This window comes from Dryobates pubescens, chromosome 28, assembly GCF_014839835.1.
Source record: "Dryobates pubescens isolate bDryPub1 chromosome 28, bDryPub1.pri, whole genome shotgun sequence".
In the NCBI taxonomy this organism is placed as follows: Eukaryota; Metazoa; Chordata; class Aves; order Piciformes; family Picidae; genus Dryobates; species Dryobates pubescens.
In genome coordinates this window covers 4906428-4931766 of record NC_071639.1, presented here as the reverse complement: position 1 = coordinate 4931766, position 25339 = coordinate 4906428, and the positions used below count along the sequence as shown (strand labels likewise).

Here is a 25339-nt window from a genome sequence, read left to right as displayed (position 1 = left end):
GTCAGCTGCCTCCTGTAGAGGGGTGCCCCTTGCTGGTCTGTTGGTGGTGTTGGCATTGGCACCATAGGCAGGCTGAGCCATGAGGAGATTGTCTGCCACGTGCCTTCCTTCCTATTTGCTACCACCAGCTGTTCCCAGGAACTACCAGGACAGGTAGGGACTCAGTCCAGGACCTTGAAAGTGAGATGAGTGAAAAACTGAACTGTTGGTATTTCAATTGCCATAACAAAGAGAAATGAAGGAGTTAAACAGGGGCTGGAAAGGCCTTCAGCTCACCCCTGCCCCATTCCCCTATTTCTCTACTCAGAACACCATTCTTCCAACTGCTCTGGGGCCTCTTGGCCCTTCATTCCTCTCTTCTTGTACAAATATCTTGTTTCCTTCTGTCTAAACCAGCCAGGCTTGAGGAAAGAAGATATCTTGCGAGGCCAGGATGTAAGGACATTGTCAAAATGATTTAAGAGTTGTAAGGGATGTCATTTCTTCAAAAGAATTTGAAGCAGTGAAGATGGACATCACCTCCCTACCCTGTTACACTGGTTTAGCTGTCTTTTAGTATGCTTTTGCTGCTAGCACTTCTGCTTCTCGTGTGTTTGCTTGGGTCTTTTAATGCTTTCTTTATGAGTTAAGTGGTTTGCTTTTGAAGACCACATTGTCTGTAAGATTTTTGTTAGCCAATTACCCAGGACTTCTTCTAGGATAGGAAGCTGACAAATTTGTCTGGTGGTGAAGAGGCTGTTTAACTGCTGGGTCCTTGAAGAGTTGTGAGTAAGGCAAATTAATTTCATTTGGAAGTTAACATGAACCCAAACCCAGCATTGCCTGTTGAATAGCTTGCCCTTAATGGGTTTATTTTTCTGCTGTGGCACACCTACATTTGTTGTGTAGGTAAATGAGCTTTGAGGTCTTTTCCAACCTTATTGATTCTATGATACTAAATGAGACTTGTGAGCGCAGTTGCTTAATATAAGTGAAACAGGGGGGAAAGTCAGGATGAAGAACAAATTCAGGACTTTACTTGCAGGGAAGAAAACCTTACAGATTTCAGAAGGTTAAGTGTAGTTTAAGCCAGGTATGGAACTGAACCTGAAAAGCTTTAGAGTGCACATGGACCTCAGTAGTTGCCTCAGTGCATCAGTTTGGTGTATGTTTTCATTGGCAAGCCCGTTGGGCTGTACAGTTGCTTCTGTTTATTTACTTGTGAGAAAGGCAGAAAGGCTGTGCACTTCCTCCAGCACAATGTCATGAAAAGTTAAGTTTCTAGAGCCATCTCACTTTCTTTAACTTATGAGCTTGCACAGGCATCCCTTTTGTAAGGAGTATCAGGTTGGAATAATAATAACAACAACAACAATTCCTTCGCCCTCTCTGTGGACTTCTTTTGCCCCAATACTGTTTTTATTAAGTGCAGTACAAACTGTGGTGGATATGGTAGTGGAGGGGCAGCTTTCTTCACCCAGTCATGCTGATGTCATTGTGTATTGTTTTCTATCACTGAGAACAAATGGAGGTACCTCTCTAGCTTAATTGTTTTGCCTCCCTGATCTCCTAGCAGTGGTGGCTTATCAGCTGAGGGGTGTAGGATGGGGGTCTGAATGACTCTTTCTCTTTAGCTTCTAGGAAAGGGAAGTCCTATCCAAACTGCTTCAGCAGTGGGGGTTGCTCACACAATACAAGGAAGGAAGAAGAAAGAGAAAATGATTGCCAGGCTGGGAAGTGCTTGATGATGTTGTAAGAATCAGTTTACCCCAGAAGGTAGGCTTGCTCATGATAAGCTTTCAAGAAAGCAAAGGAAATCATGAAGACTGGTGGCCCTCTTAAAAGGTAGATCTTTGGCCTCTGTTCCAACTTGCAGGTTAATGACTGGCCAGTTATTCTGGTAAATGGTGGCCAGAGAGTGAAATGGGACTACCTCTGTTTCTGGTTTCCTAGTGGGTGGGGGGCAGACAGGAAATCTAACCTTAAAAAAGGAAGAAAACAAACAAACAAACAAGGTAATGGATTTTAAGCACAGTTTGAAGTATGTAACTCCCAGGACAATAATGGGTTAGTCTTTTACTGGACTGCTGGAAGACTCTTATAGGGTCTGGGCAGTAGAGAGAGGTGAAGTGGGTAGGTGCAGGATGTCATCTGTGACAGAGTGCTGTGAGAGGTGTCCCTTTCCTGACCAAGCAAAAAGCAGTGCTTCACTCTTGGCAGTCCCATTGCTGCTGTAGGGCAGCAGAGAAGTGAGGGGAGGGCTTCTTAATGCTTTCAGCTATTCTAATCTTGCTTGCTGTATTGAGTGTGCTTTGGGGAGAGGACACCTAGCACCTTTCCATTCCAGCATACCTCTGCAGTGCTGGGTATAATTTGTCTGCTGAGCAATGGGAGTGGTAAAACACTGGGACAGGCTGCTCAGGGATTGGGTTGAGGTCCCAGCCCTGGAGACATTCAATATCAAACTCAATGTGGCCCTGGGCAGCCTGATCTGGTTGGAGGTGTCACTGCTGACTGCAGGGGAGTTGCACAAGATGATCCTTGAGGGTCTTTTCCAATCCAGTGCATTCTGTGAACATGCAGAAATGTTCCTTTTAACATGAGAACTGGGAGGAGAATTGACAAAGGGGCTGAGTTGCATAGGCACGTCTTACATGAGCCTTTTTGTTTAGAAGCGAGGGACCTAGGAGTGTTCTTTCAGCTTTTGAGTTTGGGAAGAAGGGCACAGATCTGAGCTCTTCTCAAAGCCAGCACCTTTGATGCTGTCACAAAGCACTATTCTGTGCTGAATTTGGATGGAAAGGGTGCCCATGCTTCTCTGTGTTCTGCTGAAAAGCTTGAGTCCACTGAGGAAGTGACAGAAGAGTTTTATTGTCTGAGGTTAACTCTTTTTTAACCATTGTAAACAGTAAAGGATTTTCCAAAGCCCAATGTGTGCCTGCAGTCAGTGCACTTCAAACCACGCTGTCTGACATGTTTTGGTCTCTAAGGAATCTGGAATCCAATATCTCAGGCTGTTGTTAGAAGTGACTTAAATTTCAGCCCTATGTTTTGGGGACTGTTTTGGGTTAGACTGAATCAGAGCAATTTCCACGTGGTTCCTTCCATCTGCTGATGGAGGAGAGACTGCACTGCTGTTACCTGAGTTGACCTGGATGTTGAGGATGCCTTTGTGAAATACACCTCCAAGGAAATTCACACAGGCTGTGGTATAAAGCAACTTGGGAGAGAGAGAACCCATTTGCAAAACCCAGTGATTGTTTGGTTTAGTTGCCACAGATGGCTTTTACATGAAAGCAGCGAGCAGAACAGATGGTCAAGGTGCCAAGGGGAAAAAATCTATGCAGCATTTAAAAATGATCCCTGAAATTGGATGGTTCAGGTGTGGAGTTTGATTTTATTTCTTTCCCCCCTTATTTTTCTTTTTGTATGTGTGAAACTGCAGCTTCCAGCTGTAAATGACTGGAAGATGGTAGCTGGTGGTTGTCCTTGCCTTTCTATTAGGCTTTGGTTTGGCAGTATGCATCACTTGGCAGCCTGCAGCAGCCTGCTGGATTTAGCTCCTGATGTCTCATTCTAAGGGCTTTTTTTTCCTTCCAGCTTTTGATACCATCATCTGAGAAGTGTTATGGAAGGGTTTGAAGCATCCTCAAAGTACTTACACTATCTGCTGTGTAGTCTTTTGGTGGCTCAAGGTGGTTGCAAGTTGCTTTATTGGGGATTCTGGTGAAATCCACCCTGGCTCAGTGCCTGGCTTAGTGTGCATAGGGGAGGGCTTTGCTGCTGAGATGCAATCAGTGTGGAATTTTTGTGTTCATCACAAAGTACACCTGCAAGGCCCGAATGGCCTTGCTGAAACTGTTGTGCTCTTCTATGCAGAAGCTGGATCCACAAGGAAAAATCAAAAAGCCTGGCACAGAGGTAGGGACTGGGTAGCCAAGGCCACGTGTCTTATGTCTATAATGTCCTCTGTGTGTTTGCACCTGTGTAGCATTAAAGACTATTTTTATTCCATTCTTTTGAAGTTAGGTTTATATCAGACTAAACAGATCTTCTGCAGGGCTTTAAGTCCATCTGGAAAGCTAAATTTTGGTTGGACTGGATGATCTTTGAGGTCTTTTCCAACCTTGGTGATTCTGTGATGCAAGTTTTGGCTCAGAAAGCAGTGTCAGGAACTAATGTGGTCACAACAAGCCTACTGCTGATCTGAGCAAACCTTACACAAAGGTGACTACTGAAGACACACTGACACCAGCATGCATTGAAACATTGCATGGATTTTTAATGGATTACTTCATATGTGTAAGCCAGGGTGGAAAACCTGATGAGAGCTGTTATCTGGAATGTGTAAAACAATAGGATATCTTCTGTAATGGTCTGCTGAGACACTTGAAAAAAGCAAACTACTGCCCAAGGAATAAGAAAAGAAGTAAGTGGATGGCTGATTTCCTGTTCATAGAATAGAATACATAGAATACATAGAATAAACCAGGTTGGAAGAGACCTTCAAGATCATCGCGTCCAACCCATCAACCAATCCAACTCCGCCCAAGCAACTAACCCACAGCACCAAGTACCCCGTCAAGTCTTCTCCTAAAAACCTCCAGTGATGGTGACTCCACCACCTCCCCAGGCAGCCCATTCCAATGTGCAATCACTCTTTCTGTATAGAACTTTTTTCTAACATCCAGCCTGTATCTCCCCTGGCGCAGCCTGAGACTGTGTCCTCTTGTTCTGGTACTGCTTGCCTGGGAGAAGAGACCAACATCCGTCTGTCTACAACCTCCCTTCAGGTAGTTGTAGAGAGTAATAAGGTCACCCCTCAGTCTCCTCTTCTCCAGGCTAAGCAACCCCAGCTCCCTCAGCCTCTCCTCATAGGGCTTATGTTCCAAACCCCTCACCAACTTTGTTGCTCTTCTCTGGACTCGTTCCAGCAAGTCAACATCCTTCCTAAACTGAGGGGCCCAGAACTGGACACAGTACTCGAGGTGCGGCCTAACCAGTGCAGTGTACAGGGGCAGAATGACCTCCCTGCTCCTGCTGGCCACACTGTTCCTGATGCAGGCCAGGATGCCATTGGCCCTCTTAGCTGCCTGGGCACACTGCAGGCTCATGTTCAGTCTACCGTCGACCAGCACCCCCAGGTCCCTCTCAGCCTGACTGCTCTCCAGCCACTCTGACCCTAGCCTGTAGCTCTGCATGGGGTTGTTGTGGCCAATGTGCAGAACCCGGCACTTGGATGTGTTAAATCTCATGCCGTTGGACTCTGCCCATCTGCCCAGCCTGTCGAGGTCCCTCTGCAGAGCCTCTCTACCCTCCAGCAGATCAACTCCTGCGCCCAGCTTGGTGTCGTCAGCAAATTTACTGATGATGGACTCGATGCCCTCGTCCAGATCATCAATAAAGATGTTAAAGAGCAAGGGGCCCAGTACTGATCCCTGGGGCACACCACTGGTGACTGGCTGCCAGCTGGATGTGGCACCATTCACTACCACTCTCTGGGCTCGGCCCTCCAGCCAGTTCCTAACCCATCTCAGTGTGCTCCCATCCAAGCCATGGGCTGACAGCTTGGCCAGGAGTTTGCTATGGGGAACGGTGTCAAAGGCCTTGCTGAGGTCCAGGTAGACTACATCCACAGGCCTCCCCACATCCACCAGGCGGGTCACCTGATCATAGAAGGAGATCAGGTTGGTCAGGCAGGACCTGCCCTTCCTAAACCCATGCTGATAAGTATTTTGAGTGGGTTATAAAGCCTTTATTTATGGCAGGAAGCTGAGCTTCTTCAAAAGGTATATGCTTATCTGATGAGTGCTGCGAAGGTCCTGGAGAGTGACCTCTGTTCTCACCGGCTTCCAACTTTTCCTCTCTCCTTCCCTTTCCTGGATGAGCTTCCTTTCCACTGCCAGGAGTTCTTTCTTTAATGGTATTTCCTTTTCCGAGGGATGCCTTTGCTTACAGTCCTGCTCTGAAGAGGTAGAGGTTTATACAACTGAAGACTGCCTTGGCTGTGTTATAGGTTATTCATCGATGCCACTGAAGTGGTAGCTTTGTACTGGAAGAAATCTAACATCTGTTGTATGCTGTTTGACTTTGGATGCAGAAATTGTTACTCAGCCATGTTCTTATCTTTATCATATTATTGGAGTGTCTGTCTTGTTTTTCTTCCTGACAATGTATAATTGAGCAAGAGAGAGAGAACTCCTTGCAGGAGGATCTTTGTGACCAGATGCCACATCCTTTTGACTGTTCATCTGCTTTTGAGCACGTGTGACCTGTGTAGCACATTTCTCCAAGAGCTGACCATGCTTTGCACTGGTGGTGTCACTTTGTAGCTTAGACTAAGACACTTAAACCAAGGCTGAGCCTTCCTGATCAGTTAGAGCTGGATTAAGAAGCTCTTCACTGTTCCTTACCATCCCTGTACACCTCTGAAAAGGGAGGTAACATCATTCACAGCTGTGAAGGGACAATTTCCTCCCCTGCCCTTACTGCGGGGTCAGGGGAGGTGTTGTTTCTTGTGGCTTGGAGTTGTGGATTGTTGTGTGGTACTATGTTACTCAACTGATTTCAGCACACTGGTTAGGAAGATCAAGCTCAACAGCATTGTGCTTCTATTACACAGATATTTTTGGTGGTAAAGTGGAGCAGTTGTGAAATGTGCAAGTATAAAATCATAAAAGCTTGTGACAGAAGACTGTCTTATTTTTACATTGATGGTTACAAGAAGTCTTTTCAGGGCACTGCTCTTCCCTGAACCAGAACAAAAGTTACTGATTTTGCTTTCCCTTTGCTTGCCAGTTTCTCAAGACCTACAGATGAGAAGAGGGTGGAGTAGCCATGAGATTAAGACTTCATTTGTCTGCTTTCCCTTCATTTTTCACCTTCTCTCTTTCTGTTGGAAAACAATTAGGGTATTGGTAAAAGGGGCAGAGTTCTCTGCAGCTGTAGAGCTCCTGTCCAGAGTGTTTTGCAGGTGACATCCATCTGTGTGATGACACAGGGGACAGGTTTGCTCAGCTGCAATGTTCATGTTAAACCTCTGTACTGTGATGGATGTAAGTGGAGGTGTTTTGGTTCCATGTGCTGGTGCAGGAAGTGACTAACACTGCTGGGTAGGTAGGGCTGCACTAATGAGACCAGAAAGAAAATGAGCTTTATTTAAAACAGAGCAGCTGCCACCACCCAGTTTAGAGAACACATCACATGGCAGCAGGAAATTGATTGTTGATTTAGCATCCTGGTGCTTTGAGCACTTACATTTTAGAAATGATATTTTGGGGAGTTAGGATTTTGAGACGTTATGTGTATGTCACATCTTGGAATCACAGAATTGTCAGGGTTGGAAGGGACCTCAAGGATCAGCCAGTTCCAACCCCACTGCCATGGCCAGGGACACCTCACACTACAGCAGGTTGCTTACAGCCACATCCAGCCTGGCTGCAAACACCTCCAGGCAGGAGGCTGCCACCACCTCCCTGGGCAACCTGTGCCAGTCTCTCACCACCCTCATGGGGAACAACTTCTTCCTAACATCCAGTCTGAATCTACCCATTTCTTTTTTCCATTCCCCCCAGTCCTATCACTCCCTGACACCCTAAAAAGTCCCTCCCCAGCTTTCTTGTAGCCCCCTTCAGATACTGGAAGGCCACAATAAGGCATCCTCGGAGCCTTCTCTTGGTATCTATGGTTGTACAACAGAGATATACATTGTGCTAATACTGTGTGTTGCTAATCCTGTGTGGTGCAAGCAAGGAGTTGCTCATAGCTTTTAGTTTCTTTGATTTTTAAACTAGAAAATGACAGAATTAGGATGGTTAGACTATACCTTGAGTCCCATGTCCAGTTCTGGGCCCCTCAGTTTAGGAAGGACATCAAGACACTTGAAGGTGTCCAGAGAAGGGCAACAAGGCTGGGGAGAGGCCTTGAGCACAGCCCTGTGAGGAGAGGCTGAGGGAGCTGGGGTTGCTTAGCCTGGAGAGGAGGAGGCTAAGGGGTGACCTCATTGCTCTCTCCAGCTCCCTGAAGGGAGGTTGTAGCCGGGTGGGGGTTGGTCTCTTCTCTCTAGCAACCAGCACCAGAACAAGAGGACACAGTCTTAAGCTGTGCCAGGGGAAGTTTAGGCTGGAGGTGATGAGAAAGTTCTTCCCAGAGAGAGTCATTTGTCATTGGAATGTGCTGCCCAGGGAGGTGGTGGAGTCCCCATCCCTGGAGGTGTTCAAGAGGGGATTGAACGTGGCACTTGGTGCCATGGTTCAGTCATGAGGTCTGTGGTGACAGGTTGGACTTGGTGATCTTTGGGGTCTCTTCCAACCTTGGTGCTACTGTGATTTTTATGTTTGGACTCTTGCTATTACTTTCCTTCTGAATTTGCACAACTCAGGAGATTCTAATACTCCTGGAGTGGAGACAGAATTGGAATACTCCTACCTTAGTGGTAGTTAAACAGCCTTCTCTTGTCCCTTTTCTTGGCCTTTCCACTCCATAGCTTTTGTGCAGAGTAGTTTGTGTTTGGGTTTGTTTTTTAATTGTTTGGGGTTTTTTTGGTTTTGCTGTTGTTCCACTTTCCTGGTTAGGTCTCTTGAGCAGTTTCTTCTGGTAGGCCATGTTTTCTTTGCTGTGCAGCACTTGAATTTGTGACTCAGTGGTTTTTCCTTTCCAAGTGTCTCTTAAAAGCACTTTGGTTGTGTGGCAGTCCATACTGCATGTATGCACTTTTAGTCCCATGCAGGGCATGAATCCATCACCTTCCATCATAAGATATTTCTCTGCTGTCATAGCTAAGGAGGAACATCACTGAAGTCCCACTTGCTCTTCAGGTAAATTGCCCTGTTCCCATATGTGGTTTGATTAAAAAAATGAATCATAAGCAGTTTCAGCCATCTCCACTGTCACCCACATGGGGAATCTGTAGAGCCTGGTAGGGAGAAAAGGCAAAGAGTGGCTTTCAGTCATGCTCTCTGAATGTTAATATGATTAGTCACTAAAAGTTTGGTGAGGCTGTGTGTTTGTAGGAAGTGATGGAGTTGCACATGGACACAGCAGGGCATCAGCTGATGGTACTGAGCAGGGAGGAGTGCCAAGGACTGGCTCTTCCACCACCCCTCTGTATCCAGATTGGATTAAGGAGGTGGGGAAAATCTCAGAGCCTGATCTCTTTCCGCCAAGGCAAGTGCTGCAACATCTTCTAACAAGTACTAGAAATTTTAACTGTTGGGGAAAGTGGTTTTGGGAGGACTGCCAAGCTGCTTCTCCATCATACTGGTGCTGCCAGAAATTCTCAGCTTTTCTGATACTTCTGGTTCAGAAACCTAAAGCATGTTGGCCTGGTGGTGGGGAATCAAAAGGAGGCACATGTGGCCAGAAATTCCAAAATTGCTGAGTTGGCTGGGAAATGAACAGGGCCATGTTTGTTTTTTTCTGCAGCTCTCTTTTGATTCTTTCAGAGAAATGCCAGTACAGCTCAGAGCTTTGCTCTGCAGCAGGCTGCCACCCGCTTCCCTCACTGCAGGCACTCGTGGGGTGAAAAGTATCTCACACATTGCTTATCTTAGTGGTTGGATCTGCTCCCAAAACCACAGTAGTCACAAACACAAACAGTGCTGCCTTCCTTTTGCATGGTGCAGCAATGTGCTTTGGGGCAGCAGTTTCCTGGGCAGCAGCAACAGCAGTTACCAGCAGCGGCTTCTGCTCTTTGGTAGAGGTGCAGCTTAAAAGGAGCCTTAGCAAGTGTGGAGCCTTCCATGGATTGGAGGTGTGGGGCAGCAGGAGCAGTTCAGAGGGCAGCCAGCCTCTCTCTGTGTTAACAAAACGAGGGGAATTAGGTGGCTTTGGAAAGTTTTGAAGAGTAGACTTCTTACTCATCTTGTATGGCGGGCAAGAGGACATTATGTTCCAGGGAAGAACTGCAGGAGAGAAAAGATGTGACTTGTGGGAAAGGTAGGCACTTCCTAGGAAAGGCTGAAGTGGATGCTGCTTCTCCCTTTATCCTGAATTTTCACTTCTTGTCTCCTCCAGCTGCAAGAATTTTTTTTACTACTCTGACCAATTTTTAGTTGAAGGTGGTATCTTCCAACCTGGTCTATCCTATCCTATCCTATCCTATCCTATCCTATCCTATCCTATCCTATCCTATCCTATCCTATCCTATCCTATCCTATCCCTACTTTTGGAACAGAACAATGAAATGTATCTAGTAAAAAATGTTTGCAATGTATGTCAAGTTAATGAGGCTTCATTTTCATAGTATTTTGAATTACAGTATTTTCATTCTTCTAGCCAGCTGCTTCACAGGGGATTGCAGCACGTGTGGCAGTTGGTGGTGGAGTTTCCTACCTGCTGCTTTGTCTGAAGTTGGTGAAGATACCTGTGAAGCTAGTTGTCTTGTTACAAGTAATGCATTTCTTCATCTGAAAAAGCCTAGTAATTGCCCCCTTTCCTTCAGCTTCACAGATAAGACCTGTATCCTTCAGGGAAACAGCTGAGAGAAGAGCAGAAATAGAGCCAACAGCAAGTGGAAAGTATGAAGACCATCTGAAGGGCCACAGGGCAGGTGTCAGGGCAGATGCCAGACCTGAAGCTCAGTGAAGGGTTTCCATGCATGCTGTTGAGTGTTTGAAGTACTCTTCCAGATTAGGAAAATGCACATTAGGACTCATAAGCCTGAAAATCAGCTATGCCAAAACACAGGCTGCTTTCTGAAGAGTGGTTTAGAACATGGTGCAGAAAACACTGATGCATAGACTCACGTGGAGAAGGGGTTGGGTGCAGCCCTCCAACCCTTCTGCTGGAGTTGCCATTAACTCTCTTTCCTGAGGGGAGCTGCTGAGCATATTTCAGGCTTGTAGCTTCCTAAAGGTAAACAAAGTTAACATGAGAAGTACCTGGTACATGATCTGAAGGTGTAAATTGACATGACAGGTAAGATGACTGGTGGCCAGCTACCTCTGCCAGAGAGAGCCTCTTTCCTCGGCCATGCACTTCCCACTTTTTCTCTTGGGTTGCAAGCTAGTGATCATGTGTCACAGTGAGAATTAATTCAGCTGCCTGATCAATTGGAAAACTAATTTTAAAAGCACTTCAGTCTCCTGTGTTAGCCAGTTGAAACTTCTCTCCTTGCAGCCTCATGAGCGCTCTCTGAAGCAGAGGGAGAAGGGAAAGCTTCAGTGACTTCTTCCATGATTTTTAGATGTTAGGCAGGGTGCAATCTGAGGTAATGGCAATCTTGGCCAACCTGTGGCCTGATGGAATGGCTGAAGGGCTCTGAGACCTGAACCAGCTGGGATGTGAGAGGTCTGGCTGAACCTGCACCCCAAACCTTTCAGGCCCATATGTTTCATCACGTAGCTGGAGATCTTCATAGTGGATCTTCATAGAGTGATTTGCCATTAGAATGGGCTGCCCGGGGAGGTGGTGGAGTCAACATCATTGGAGGTGTTTAGGAGGAGACTGGATGGGGTGCTTGGTGCCATGGTTTAGTTGTTTAGATGGTGTTGAATGATGGGTTGGATGTGATGATCTCTAAGGTCTTTTCCAACCTGGTTTATTCTATTCTATTCCATCTTGAGCTAAACTGGTGGTGCCGAGTGAGCCTGATGTAGCATCCAGAAAGAAAAGTCTGTGTGGGTAGAAGGTTTCTTTTGTCTTTCTATTCCAAACCAGTCGAACCATCCAAAAACAATGGCTGCAGAGAACTGAATTCAGGGATTACAACAATTATATCCACTTTTCCTTCCTGTTCAGACCCTTGCTGGGACTGGGGTTCTCCTCAAAGGAGCAAAAGTGATTACAAATGTGACGAAGCAGGGAAGGGAAGCCTTCTTTTACTTTGGGTTTTTTCTCCTTCATGCAAGTGTTTCCACAGCCTCATCAGATCATAACAGTATTTCTGCAAGAATCAGATCTCTTCCTTGCTTAACTCTGAAATTTTAGCCAGGAGCCTAAGGTGGGGCATTTTGACTTTACCCTACCTCTGTTCTTCACTTGTGCTATGGAACAAAAGCAGGCTGTCAGAGCACATCACTGTATGTAGCTGAGCTAGTTAAAGGGTTTGTAGTAGAGCTTTTATGTTGTTATACTTTTATTACTTTTCTTTTTTATCCTTTTTTTTCCCTTTGGACAGATTTACATATATAAACAGCAGGTGAATAAATTATAGTGGTTTGGTTTGGTTTGTTTGTTAAAAGAATTAGAAACACATGGGAAGTTGTAATCTCTTCCCTCGTGGCAAACCTGATGTGAAAGTGAGTATTTAACAGACTGGGAGAACTGGGGCTGTTTAGTCTTGAGTAAAGAAGGCTGAGAGGGGATCTTATCAATGCCTCTAAATATCCGAGGTATGGGTGTCAAGATGAAGGTGCCAGCTGTTTTTAATAGTGCCCAGTAATAGGACAAGGAGAAACAGGTACAAGCTGAAACACAGGAAGTTTTAACTCTGTATGAAGAGAATCTTCTATACTTTGGGGGGTGCTGGAGCAGGCTGCCCAGAGGGGTTGTGGAGTCTCCATCTCTGGAGACTCAAAATCCACCTGGATGTGTTCTTGTGTGACCTGCCCTAGGAGATCCTGCTTTGGCAGGGCGGTTGGTCTCTTCCAACCTCTACCATTCTGTGATAGAACAGCTTATTGGTGTGAACTTTTTGTCCATGTTTAAGAAAGGCCTGGGAAAGGATTTGGTTGTGGTACTAACTATTGTTAATAGTTAACAGTATGATCCATTGGAGTTGATCTGAGTCTGGGTTCATCCAGTCTGAACCTGGTTGAGGTTGGAGCTTGACTGTTCAGGACTATGTTGTGAGCTGAGGAAACAGCTCTGTACCTTTTAAAGCATTGTTCCTGTAGGGGAGCAGCACATACATCAAAATTACCTGCTGAAGAAACCAAACACACTTTGCTTTAGTCTTCTGAATTGGAGTCTAGGTGTATTCTGAAGAATATCTTCCTAGGAGAGTCTGTATGTGACTGTGGAGGGGAAAAGAAGAGACTGAGTGGAAAACACACTCAGTGGTTTGGGGTTTCACTCCAGGCTATGGAAGCTAGGGGTTTTTCAGTTACGGTTTTGGTTGGTTTCTGGGGCTGCAGCCTCTCTGGTTGTTGCCTGTGCAGTGGTGCCAGCTGTGTCCCTGGCTGGTGTGTGGCTGCACCATCCCACAGCACCCCCGTGGATGTGGGTTTGTGCAAGTGCTCTCCCCAAAGCAATCCTCGGTGTTAGTGGCAAAGCTGGAATCCGGCCTGTGGCTGAGGGTGTGAGCGCTAGAGGAGCTTGGAGAATTTAAATTGATACCACATTTAAATGCATGTTGTAAAGCATTCAAGAGACATGTTTTTGGAGCAGGGAGGTCAAACCTTTGATGTGCTGCTGGTGGCTGGGTTGCAGCTATGTATGCTGCAATTCCCTCCCAGCTTCTTGCCTTTGAGTGCCCTTTTGCTGAAGGATGAGATACTGACATGTTCTTCAGAGGCCCCAGGACCTTACTTCTTTTTGTGGCTTATTTTCAGTGTTAATAATGTGACTAGAAGAGGTGGTGACTGCTCGTGCCTGCAACATTTGAGCCCAAGTGACAGTCTCTTTCTGAATGTCACACAGAGCAGGAACCCCCACATTGTTGTCATGGCTTCACCCAGATTGTGTGGTACCAATGTGAAAGGAAAACAAAGACTTGTGTCCACAGAGGGTTCATGAAGGGGGACATCCTGATGGACACTTTCAGAGTTGGTGTGTGTGAGTGTGTGACACAACAGAAATCTGATGATTTTCCCATTTTTTGTAATGGAAGTCTGTGGTTGTACTTAGTAATTGGGCATTTGAAACGCAACTTGCATGGACATCTGTCATGAATATGTAGAGAAATTCATTGCATTGTTTTGTCTATGAATACCTGTCAAGCACTGATGCTGGGAGAAGTTAGTTTTCTTGGACTAATTTTAGTCCCTGAGGTGGGGAAAAGTGGGCTTTTTTCTTTTTATTCCTTCTTTTTCCTCTCTTAGACATCCTAAAGGTGCTGTTGACATTTGCCACCTTCTTTCAATGGCCTCAATCACCTTCCTCAAGTCTCCACTACCTATGAAGACAGTGTGGTCATTCTGGTTGTGTTGGTGGTCACTTGGCTGTTTCCTGGCTCAGCAGAAAAGATGAATTAAAGGAGGTGGCACACAAGAAACCCAGTCTGTTTTCCTGTTCAGTGGAGACACTGCTTAAGCAGCCCCTCAGCTAATTACCGATAGTGCTAGCTGATCATTCTTGCTTGCTTTGCAGCACTGAGGGTTTGTAGCATTTTCGCAGTAAGGAGGGATGGACTCAAAAAGTATTTCATAGCATTTTATTTTATTTTTTGAGGTGTAAAAGGAGTTGGATGGAGGATGCCAGATCATCACTGGCACAAATCTGAGGCAGGGTATCTGGGCCACTGAAGTTAAGACTGAAACCCACAGAAATGGTCGTAGAACCTCAGTCTTGAAGGAGGCCCAAAAAGCTTAGTAAAAGTTTGCACTGTCCTTGGTTTGCACTTTTGAATCATGTCTACTTGGATTTGATCTGTTAGCACCTCAGATTTGTTTGCCCCTCAGTTTAGGAAAGATGTTGAGTTGCTGGAATGCGTTGCTGAATGTGTCAGATTTAAACCACGTATTTGGAACAGTGTGGCCAGCAGGAGCAGGGAGGTCATTGTGCCCCTGTACTCAGCACTGGTCAGGCCACACCTTGAGTCCTGTGTCCAGTTCTGGGCCCCTCAGTTCAGGAAAGATGTTGAGTTGCTGGAAGGTGTCCAGAGAAGGGCAACAAAGCTGGGGAGGGGTCTGGAGCACAGCCCTGTGAGGAGAGGCTGAGGGAGCTGGGATTGCTTAGCCTGGAGAAGAGGAGGCTCAGAGGAGACCTTCTTGCTCTCGATAACAGCCTGAAGGGAGGTTGTAGCTAGGTGGGGATTGGTCTCTTGTCCCAGGCAACCAGAACAAGAGGACACAGTCTCAAGCTGTGCCAGGGGAGGTTTGGGCTGAGGTGAGGAGAAAGTTCTTCCCAGAAAGAAAGATTGGCCATTGGAATGTGCTGCCCAGGGAGGTGATGGAGTCACCATCACTGGAGGTGTTTAAGAAGAGCCTGGATGAGGCACTCAATGCCATAGTTTAGTTGATTAGACAGTATTGGATGATAGGTTGGACTTGATGATCTCAAAGGTCTTTTCCAACCTGGTTAATTCTCTCCACCTAGCACTGTGGAATCATGAACCATGGTGAGCCCTTCAAGTATTTTCCAGTGACTTTGGTTGTGGGGTTTTGTGTGTTTTGTTGTGAGGTTTGTTTGTGGTTTGTTTGTTTGTTTGGGGGGTTTTGTGGGGTTTTGTTGTTGTTTGGGGGTTGTGTTTGTTTTGTTGTTGGGTTTTTGGTGGTTGGTTTTGGTTTGTGGGTTTCTTTGCTTGCTTTTTTTTCAATATGGTTTGGTTTGGGCTTTTTTCTGTTGCTGTTTAAAGAAAACAAATTCAAAGTGGCACTTTCTGCAAATCAGTTCTTCACTGATTTGCAAGTTACCAGCAGAAATGGAAGAGCAATGTTTCCAGTGAACTAGAAAGCAGTGGGATTTTGTGCACAAACAAAGGCAACTGTAGAGCAGGCTGTCCCTTCACTTGCATCTGTGGATATCCAAAGCATATATTTATTAACTGGTTTTTCTGCATAACATCCTTGGTATTTAGAGGGGAGAATTTGGTAGAAGTAGTTTCTCTGCTTCTCTGCAGAGCTACAGATTAGACTTTTGCTTGGTTTTGGTATTCATAGATGAGAAGCAAGAACAATTTCCTGGTTGATTTAGCACATGCATCTCTGAGCTCAGAGCAAGGGTTGGACATGATGATCTCGAAGGTCTCTTCCAACCTGGTCTGGTCTGGTCTATTCTATTCTATTCTGAAAGTTTCAGTTAGAAGATGCTCCTTTCTGTGTCACTTTGAAAGTAGAATAGCCCCTTCTATAAGCATGGGGTTGTTTAGTCTGGAGAAGAGGAGGCTCAGGGGAGACCTTATTGCTCTCTACAACTACCTGAAGGGAGGTTGTAGCCAGGTGGGGGTTGGTCTCTTCTCCCAGGCAACCAGCACCAGAACAAGAGGGCACAGTCTCAAGCTGCACCAGGGGAGGTTTAGGCTGGATGTTAGGAAGAAGTTCTTCCTAAAAAGAGAGATTGGCCATTGGAATGTGCTGCCCAGGGGGGTGGTGGAGTCACCATCACCGGAGGTGTTTAGGAAGAGGCTGGATGTGGCTCTTGGTGCCATGGTTTAGTTGCCATGGTGTTGGGTGATAGGTTGGACTTGATGATCTTGAATGTCTTTTCCAACCTAGTTATTCTTATGTTACCACATTACATTTGTAACACAGCTGCCCAAGTACAGCCTTGCACACCTTACATTACATCCAGCTTGGGCCAGGCTAAGTGACAGCTGTAAATCAGCGTTTCTCTGGTGTAGTTTGAACTTTGCTTTCTGTGTAGCTCACAAGGATTTCTTTTTAACAGAATGCTTAAGGGAACAGAAATAATTTTCTGCCCTGGAGTTCCATGCTATATGTTTCTAGTTTTGCTAGTACCACTGCATTTTGGGCCAGGAAGTGGGCCACTGGAGAGCCTGGTTGACCTGGGGAGGAGAGCACAGGGACCTTTACAGATGAAATGTCAAGGAGTGTTTGTGTGGCAGGCCTGTGTGGCCCTCCTGATAGTTTAAATGTTACCTTTCTGCAGGAAGAAAGTCACAGGAGTGTGCTTTCTTCTGATGAGCTGTAAGCAGAGCTAGCCCCTCCTGAGAGGCCTTACAGAAACGAAGCACAGCTGGGCGGAAGAACTGGATGCTGCCTGGCATTTTTCAGCTGCTTTAGATGTATCTGAGGTGTTCCCCATGCTGTGAGAATGCACCATGCTGTTGTCTGTGCTGAGAGTTCTGAAGTTCTTAGCATGCAGTGGCATTTTGATATTGAAAGACTTCTCAGAACTCAGGTGTTTGGCATTGTGACAAGCTGATAGTAAAGCATAAGGCTCTTCCAAATAATAGTAATAATGATTAAAAAAAGTCAAGAAGAATAAATCCAGTTATTTTTATCTATGTTATTAGAGCTTGTTGAGATTCTTTCTTTCTTCTTTCCTCCCTCCTTCTTTCCTCCCTCCTTCTTTCCTCCCTCCTTCTTTCCTCCCTCCTTCTTTCCTCCCTCCTTCTTTCCTCCCTCCTTCTTTCCTCCCTCCTTCTTTCCTCCCTCCTTCTTTCCTCCCTCCTTCTTTCCTCCCTCCTTCTTTCCTCCCTCCTTCTTTCCTCCCTCCTTCTTTCCTCCCTCCTTCTTTCCTCCCTCCTTCTTTCCTCCCTCCTTCTTTCCTCCCTCCTTCTTTCCTCCCTCCTTCTTTCCTCCCTCCTTCTTTCCTCCCTCCTTCTTTCCTCCCTCCTTCTTTCCTCCCTCCTTCTTTCCTCCCTCCTTCTTTCCTCCCTCCTTCTTTCCTCCCTCCTTCTTTCCTCCCTCCTTCTTTCCTCCCTCCTTCTTTCCTCCCTCCTTCTTTCCTCCCTCCTTCTTTCCTCCCTCCTTCTTTCCTCCCTCCTTCTTTCCTCCCTCCTTCTTTCCTCCCTCCTTCTTTCCTCCCTCCTTCTTTCCTCCCTCCTTCTTTCCTCCCTCCTTCTTTCCTCCCTCCTTCTTTCCTCCCTCCTTCTTTCCTCCCTCCTTCTTTCCTCCCTCCTTCTTTCCTCCCTCCTTCTTTCCTCCCTCCTTCTTTCCTCCCTCCTTCTTTCCTCCCTCCTTCTTTCCTCCCTCCTTCCTGTAGCACCTCCTGGGTCTGCAGCAGCTGGTAGCCTACCAGGCTACATCTAGAGCTGTACTTGCATCAGTCGCTGATGCTAGTGCACAAACAAAGATGGTCTGTTTTGGTAAGACAAGGCTTCATTGAAGTTACTACTAATAAGCAAACCAGCTCTGTTCACTTCAGTCCCATTCAGAACACAGGAAAAGAATTAATCATTGCCAAACTTGAAAGGCTGCAACTGTTAGGGAGGATAAAAATTATTTACTTCAAGTGGGTGTTAAATATATTTTCCAAACAAACACTGAAACCACCCTTGACTCTCACCACATATTAATCCTCTTCTGTGTGGGCATGAAAAGTGAAAGTGCTCAGCTTTCTGGTTTTTCATGTTGTATCAATGCAGGTGTGTTCTAGCTGGCATTTCATGTGAGCAGTACTTCTTTAGTGCAGGCCTAGGTGCCACACACAATGTGCCTGCTCACTGTGAAGGGCTTCCCTTGTAGTGTTTCCCTAACAAGGCCAAGTGCTGGGTCCTGCACTTAGGTCACAAGAACCCCATGAATGCTACAGGCTTGAGGTAAAGTGGCTGGAAAGCTGCCTGGTGGAAAAGGACCTGGGTGGTGTTGATTGACAGCTGGCTGAGCATGAGCCACTGTGTACCCAGGTGACCAAGGCAGCCACCAACATCCTGGTCTAGATCAGCAATAGTGTGACCAGCAGGACCAGGGAATGTGGTTGCCTGCCTGTACTGGGAACTGGTAAGGCTGCACCTTGAATACTCATGGAGTTTTGGGCCACTCACTACAGTGAGGGGCTGGAGTGTGTCCAGAGAAGGGCAATGAAGCTTGTGAAGGATCTGGTGAACAGGGCTGGGGAGGAGCAGCTGAGGGAACTGGGGGTATTTAGACTGGAGAAGAGGAGGCTTGAGGGGACATCTCATTGCTCTCTACAACTCCCTGAGCAGGGGTTGGAGTGAGGTGGGAGTTGGTCACTTCTCCCTAGTATCATGTGATTAAAATGAGAGCAAGTGGACTGAAATTGTGCCAGGAGAGGTTTAGATTGTATATTAGCAAAAAGTTCTGTTCTGTAAGAGTGGTTGGGCGTTGGAACAGGCTGCCCAAGGAGGTGGTGGAGTCACTATCCCTGGAGGAGTTCAAGAAACATGTGGCCATGGCACTTGTGACATGGTTTAATAGCCATGGTGGTGGGCTGGTGGTTGGACTTGATGATCTTAGAGGTCTTTTCCAACTGAAACAATTCTTGGCTGTCTTGCTGGGAGAGCTGCATCTCTCCTCTGTACCGGAGGCAGACCTGCCTCCATCCTGACCTGCCTGCACCTGAGCTGAGGGTGCTGAGGGCGCTGGCAGCAATTGTTTGCTGAGGTGTTCTCAGCTCTGATATGTGATGGGCTGCCACCATTCTCACCCTGCTTTTCTCTCTCTGACATACACCTAACCCCTCCATCAGGCTTAGGTTTCGCTACAGTGCTGAGGCAATAGAAGAAGTCACTATGAACAGCTCTCTCAGTCCTCTGGATCCTGACTCATTAATTATCAGTCAAGTAGAGGCAGTGTGGCTGCAGTGTTGAGGCTGGAATGACAGAGCTGTGTTGTGTTGGTTTGGAGGGTTTTACCTTCCTTTCTTAGCTTAAATACTGAATCAGTGGAGTCTCTGACATGTGTTCTGATGCTGCTATGCAGCAGTGAGATCTGAATCCAGACCTGAGGTGTTCCTAGCATATTTAGTGGCTTGTTTAGAAGATCCCTGCAGTGGAGTGTGTTAAAGAACAAGCAGTCTAGGGAAACCGAACATGCCACCTTCAAACAGTAATTCCTAGAAAGAGGTGCTGGTTTTCTCTGCAGGGAGGTGGTCAGGAGGGAGCTGGGCTGGTGGTCAGCTCTGCTTGTGCAGCCAGCAGTTCTCGGGCAAGATGGCTTGAGGCAGACACAAACATGCTCAAGCTGGGTCCTTGCAGGCTCTCAAAACCCAGCAGGGTTTATTAACTCGGGCTCAGCGCCAAGCAAATGCAACTCTGCTGCTCCCAGACCAAGTAGGATCTGCTGGTTTGGCACAGAGTCCGAGCTGTTAGAGCCTGCCAAGCGTGAAGGGTGCAGGCCTGGGCCCAGGCGCTCTGGAAAGGTGCTGTGGGCGTCGGAGCAGATGGATCAGCATCACACCACCAGGGCTCATTACACCAACAGCATTGCAGCCCTGTTCACCTTGAGCTTGCTTCTCTGCTTTTGTTTTGGTTGTCTTTTGAAGTTGCTTATTGAAAGGCTTTGTGAAGGATTGTTTTGAACTCTGAGTACTGGGAAAATCTATTAGCTTCAGCAGCCCTGGGCTCAGCCAGCACTTTCTGTGCCTCAAGTGTGGCATCTATGGAGCTCCTTGGAAGCAGACTTGCAGAGGCACTGAGCCTGCTGAGCAGGAACCAGCTTGGGGCTATCACTGAGTTGGAGCTGCTAGACTCTGATGATCCTAAACTGACCTCCATTTCTTTGTGCTGCAATTCCCAGCAGGTTTTGCAGTGAAGTACTTTACAAATGTGTCCACTGCCTACCTTCCTGTGGCCTGTATGAGCCCTGGTAGTGAAGTGCTGACCATTACACCCAAAACACAGGGTGCTGGATGAGTGCTGCTTCTTAGGATGTGTGGTTTGGGGTCTTAGTGTGTAGCTGAGACTAGCCATACAGTAGCTGTAGTTCTCATGAGGGTAATTTCCTTTTCTGTCAAGGTCACACCTTGAGTACTGTGTCCAGTTCTGGGCTTCTCAATTTAAGAAGGACATTGAGACACTTGAACATGTCCAGGGAAGGGCAATGTGTCTGGGGAGGGGTCTGCAGCACAGCCCTGTGAGGAGAGGCTGAGGGAGCTGGGGTTGCTTAGCCTGGAGAAGAGGAGGCTCAGGGGAGACCTTGCTTTCTCCAACTCCCTGAAGGGAGGTTGTAGTCAGGTGGTGGTTGGTCTCCTCTCTCAAGCAACCAGCACCAGAACATGGGGACACAGTCTCAAGCTGTGCCAGGGGAAGTTTAGCCTGGAGTTGAGGAGAAAGTTCTTCCCAGAAAGAAAAATTGGCCATTGGAATGTGCTGCCCAGGGAGGCGGTGCAGTCCCCATCCCTGGAGGTATTCAAGAGGGGATTGGATGTGGCACTTGAAGCCATGGTTTAGTTAGTCATGAGGTGTAGGGTGATAGGTTGGAATTGATGATCTCTGAGGTCTTTTCCAACCTTATTGATTCTGTGATTTGAAAATCGTTGGGGACTGCAGTGAGCTTGGACTAAATCAGAATGACTGTAAGACAAGATGCTTGACGGTCTGTGGCTTGTTAACAGCGTTTGAAACGAAATTTCCTCACAGAATTCACAACTGCTTGCTTAACTTTCCCAAGCAAAAGGTCACAGAGCTCTCCTGGGTTGTTTTTTCTCACGTGCAGGTGCAGCTGGGACAAGCGGATATCAAATGCCCCATCACGGAGTGCAGCGAACACCTGGACGAAACAACTGTCCTCTATAACCTGCCCCATGACGACATCATCAAGTATAAATACTTCCTGGAACTCAGCCGCATTGACTCCAGCACCAAGCCATGCCCTCAGTGCAAGCACTTTACAACGTTCCGGAGGAGAGGCCACATTCCTACCCCTGCCAAATTGGAGAACAAATACAAAGTGAGCGCGCTCGCCAGGGCCCCGCGTTAGACGGCGCCACAAAAGTAGGGTGGGCGTTAAACGAGGGGCTCTTTTCCTGCAAGCTCTGCTGAGGAGTACAAATCTGTAGTACCTCGTTGATTAACTACTTACATCCAGCTGGCAGCCAGTCACTAGTGGTGTGCCCCAGGGATCAGTGCTGGGCCCCGTGCTCTTCAACATCTTTATTGATGATCTGGATGAGGGCATTGAGTCCATCAGCAGCAAATTTGCTGACAACACCAAGCTGGGGGCAGGAGTTGATCTGCTGGAGGGTAGAGAGGCTCTGCAGAGGGACCTGGACAGGCTGGACAGATGGGCACAGTCCAATGGCATGAGATTTAACACATCCAAGTGCCGGGTTCTGCACATTGGCCACAACAACCCCATGCAGTGCTACAGGCTGGGGTCAGAGTGGCTGGAGAGCGGCCAGGCAGAGAGGGACCTGGGGGTGCTGAACATGAGCCTGCAGGTTGCCCAGGCAGCCAAGAGGGCCAGTGGCATCCTGGCCTGCATCAGGAACAGTGTGGCCAGCAGGAACAGGGAGGACATTCTGCCCCTGTATACTGCACTGGTTAGGCCACACCTCGAGTACTGTGTCCAGTTCTGGGCTCCTCAGTTTAGGAAGGAAGTTGACTTGCTGGAACATGCCCAGAGAAGGGCAACAAAGTTGGTGAGGGGCTTGGAACACAAGCCCTATGAGGAGAGGCTGAGGGAGCTGGGGTTGCTTAGCCTGGAGAAGAGGAGGCTCAAGGGAGACCTTATTGCTCTCTACAAGTACCTGAACGGGGGTTGTAGACAGGCAGAGGTTGGTCTGTTCTCCCAGGCAACCAGTACCAGAACAAGAGGACACAGTCTCAGGCTGCACCAGGGGAGGTTTGGGCTGGAGATTAGGAGGAAGTTTTACACAGAGAGAGTGATTGCCCATTGGAATGGGCTGCCCAAGGAGGTGGTGGAGTCACCATCACTGGAGGTGTTCAGGTGGAGACTTGATAGGGTGCTAGGTTGCATGGTTTGGTTGATTAGGTGGTGTTGGATGATAGGTTGGATACAATGATCTTGAAGGTCTCTTCCAACCTGGTTTATTCTATTCTATTCTATTAATTGATTTCCTAATGGTTCAAGCAGTTGAAGGTCAGCCCTTTATTTTCTTGGCTGGTGGCCTCATTGTTGTCACCTGTGGCAATTTGGACACAGATTTTAATTTTGAAGAGATTTTTGTCTCTGAAATGCCAGCAATATTGGTTGTGATCAGAAGGGACTGGGGAAGGGGAGTTATCACTGTCACCAATGATTTTAGACATACAGCTGTGGCAAAGATAAGTTTGCTCTGAAACCTGGGGCAAATGAATTCTGGGCATTTATGGTGCTAGGCTTAGAAATAGAGCTGTTGTCTGTCCTGCTTCTTGGCTTTGATGTCTTCAGTTCCTTATCACAGGTTATACATTAATGTATATTAATATAGTATATTAAGTATATAATTAATATAGTATTAATTGTATAAGAATATACAATTAATATATACATTGATGTAGTCTCTCTTAATGCAGAAAACTTGAGAAACAGGAGGAAAAAAACACTTCTGCAGCATTTCTTTTAGTACAAGCTTTGCTTGGACTGTGATTTCAGTCAGAGTTGATCTCTTGCTTTTTATAGGTAGAAGAAGCTTTGAGCTACTGAAGGTCTGTCTCACTTCCAAAAGGTGCAGCTTCTGTCTGCAGCATCATGCTCTGCGTTGGTTTTCCATCCGGTTATTAGATTTGTTGTGGTTAATTTCATGTTTAAGCTGGCTTTTCCTGGACAAACCAGTTCTTCTCAGGCAGGAGTTTAGATGACTGTTTAGATAGCCCTAATTACACAACACAAGATGCAGCCCAGTATGGAGATTAAAAGGTAGAAGGTTGTTTTACCCGGTGGAGTTGAAACCTTGGTAAAGCCAGCTCTGAGTTAGGAGCTACTGAGGTGTCTCTGTGCAGGGCATGGGTTCCATGCCACACTGTCTGGACTCAGCACTTTCAGATTTTTTTTTCTTGACATCCAGTATGGAGGTGGAGAAAATGGAACTGCAGGTAAAATTCCTTCTGCCCACAGCCAGTCTCCTTTTCCATTTCACTCAGCACTTCCTCAGGTGTAGACAGGATGTAGCCTGCCAGTGTGGGTTGTGGGTGGTGTAGATGTAGTATCATGGACATGCCAACTCTCAGAGCATTCCTCGAGGCACAGAATGAGTTGCTCAGCCCACTGGTGTGCCTTTATGTGTTAAAATACTACAGTTAAAGTGTTCCCATCAATTCCTTATTAACCATAATCAGAAGGAAGGGGAGGCTGTGTGGTACATGAAATACTGCATCCAGAAGCAGTTTTCAGGTCCTGTGGCAATGCATTAGCTCTAGCTCTGATCTGCAGAGCTCAAGTCTCCTCTTGGGAGCAGACTCTGATGACATGTGGCTTTTGAGCTGTACCCAAACCCGCAGCCTAGAAGAATATGCAGCAGATGTTGGTCAGAAATATTACTGGGAAAGTGCTAGCACACAGTGTGGGTGATGATAGTCCAGGGCTTCAGCCTCCTCCCTGAACCTGAGTTGCTTTCTAGCAATAGTACAGTTTCAGTGATTTATTTTAAGCTTAGTACAAGGAAGAACTTTTCTGCAGGGAGAAGATTTTAAAGGAGAACTGTAGATGACATTTGTGTATTTGTGAGTAATTACATATGTGTGTAGCTGTGAACCATGATTATCTCAGTTTTCTTAGGGCCTCATGTGATTGCTTGCATGTATCTTGACTTAGGGGCTTCTTGGAGAGAGAGGCTTCTTTTTCTTCTGAGTATAGCATGAGAGACATCTGGCTGGAGAACGGGAAGCTCACAGATTCACATGCAAGCAATAGAAACAGCAACTGCAGCAGATGAGTTCTGCAGCAGTACTGAAAGTGCTGCCTTCAGAAGGACTGAGTCATTTGTGGGGAGAGTCTACGTAGAAGCCTACTTGGATCACTGCACACCGGGGCTCAGTGCCAGTACCCTCTCTCTCCTACACGCTGCAACAGGAAAACACTCTGCAATCCAAGAGCACTTTTGAACAGATACTTTAAAAAAGCAAAGTTATTGGATTGATTTTCCTCATTATACCTCTCTTTTGTCAACTGAGCTGATTTAAGCCCAGCAGTTCAATTTGCTGCTGGTTATGTTTCAGTTTTGAGATCAAAGTCTTGGTGTCCTAAGCCTAGAAAGTCAGCTGGTGCATGCATATTGAGGGGAAGAAAGGGAAGCTTGCTATCCAAACCTTTCTTATCCCATCAGTGCCAATTAGGACAGCACAGTACAGCAGTGTGACTGTTTTGTTTACTGCATCCAATATTTCTGTCACAGATGGATCCAGTTTTAAGTAAAGAAATATCTCTTCCTTGCCACCTCTCTTATGATAACCTGCCTTGGGAGTATAAGACTTGGTTGTAGTCAAGATCCTAACAAACCTTTGGTAAAAACTGGTGTGCAAAGGAATTGGGAATACCTGGAAAACAGGTAGTGGAGTTGCTGTGCATGGAACAGATACAGGTGTCACAAGAGTATGTTCAGTTATTCTCTGAGGAGTCTGAGAGGGTTGGGTTTTTTCTTTCCCCCTTCCTAGGCCCTTGATTTCTTCTGTTGTTTTAATGCTAGTTCTGTGACCTGCCACACAGCAGCAATTCTTGATTCATGGTTTTCTGCCTTATCAGCCTGTGAGGTTCATAATGAAGTTCCATTTCTGTCAGGAGAACAGACATTACCTAAAAGAAGGGCTTGAGTGCTTGGCTTTGGAAATGTGAATGTTTTTGCAGTGCAGTTGTTATAGGAACTATCTTTTGTTTGAACTGCTGAAGAGTTTCAGAAACTCTTGCTCTAGACCTGGTGGGGATCTGTATCTGCAAAGATGCTGTGATAAAGCAGG

General features: G+C 46.6%; 1 protein-coding gene across 1 annotated transcript in view; it reads left to right on the top strand.

Moving 5' to 3' along the window:
- Positions 1-25339, top strand: part of RNF217 (ring finger protein 217) — a 47913-nt gene that overhangs the window by 7268 nt on the left and 15306 nt on the right. Inside the window, exon 2 of the mRNA XM_009909539.2 lies at positions 21162-21395. Within this exon, the coding sequence (XP_009907841.2) occupies positions 21162-21395 (234 nt within the window). The remainder of the gene's footprint in view (positions 1-21161; positions 21396-25339) is intronic.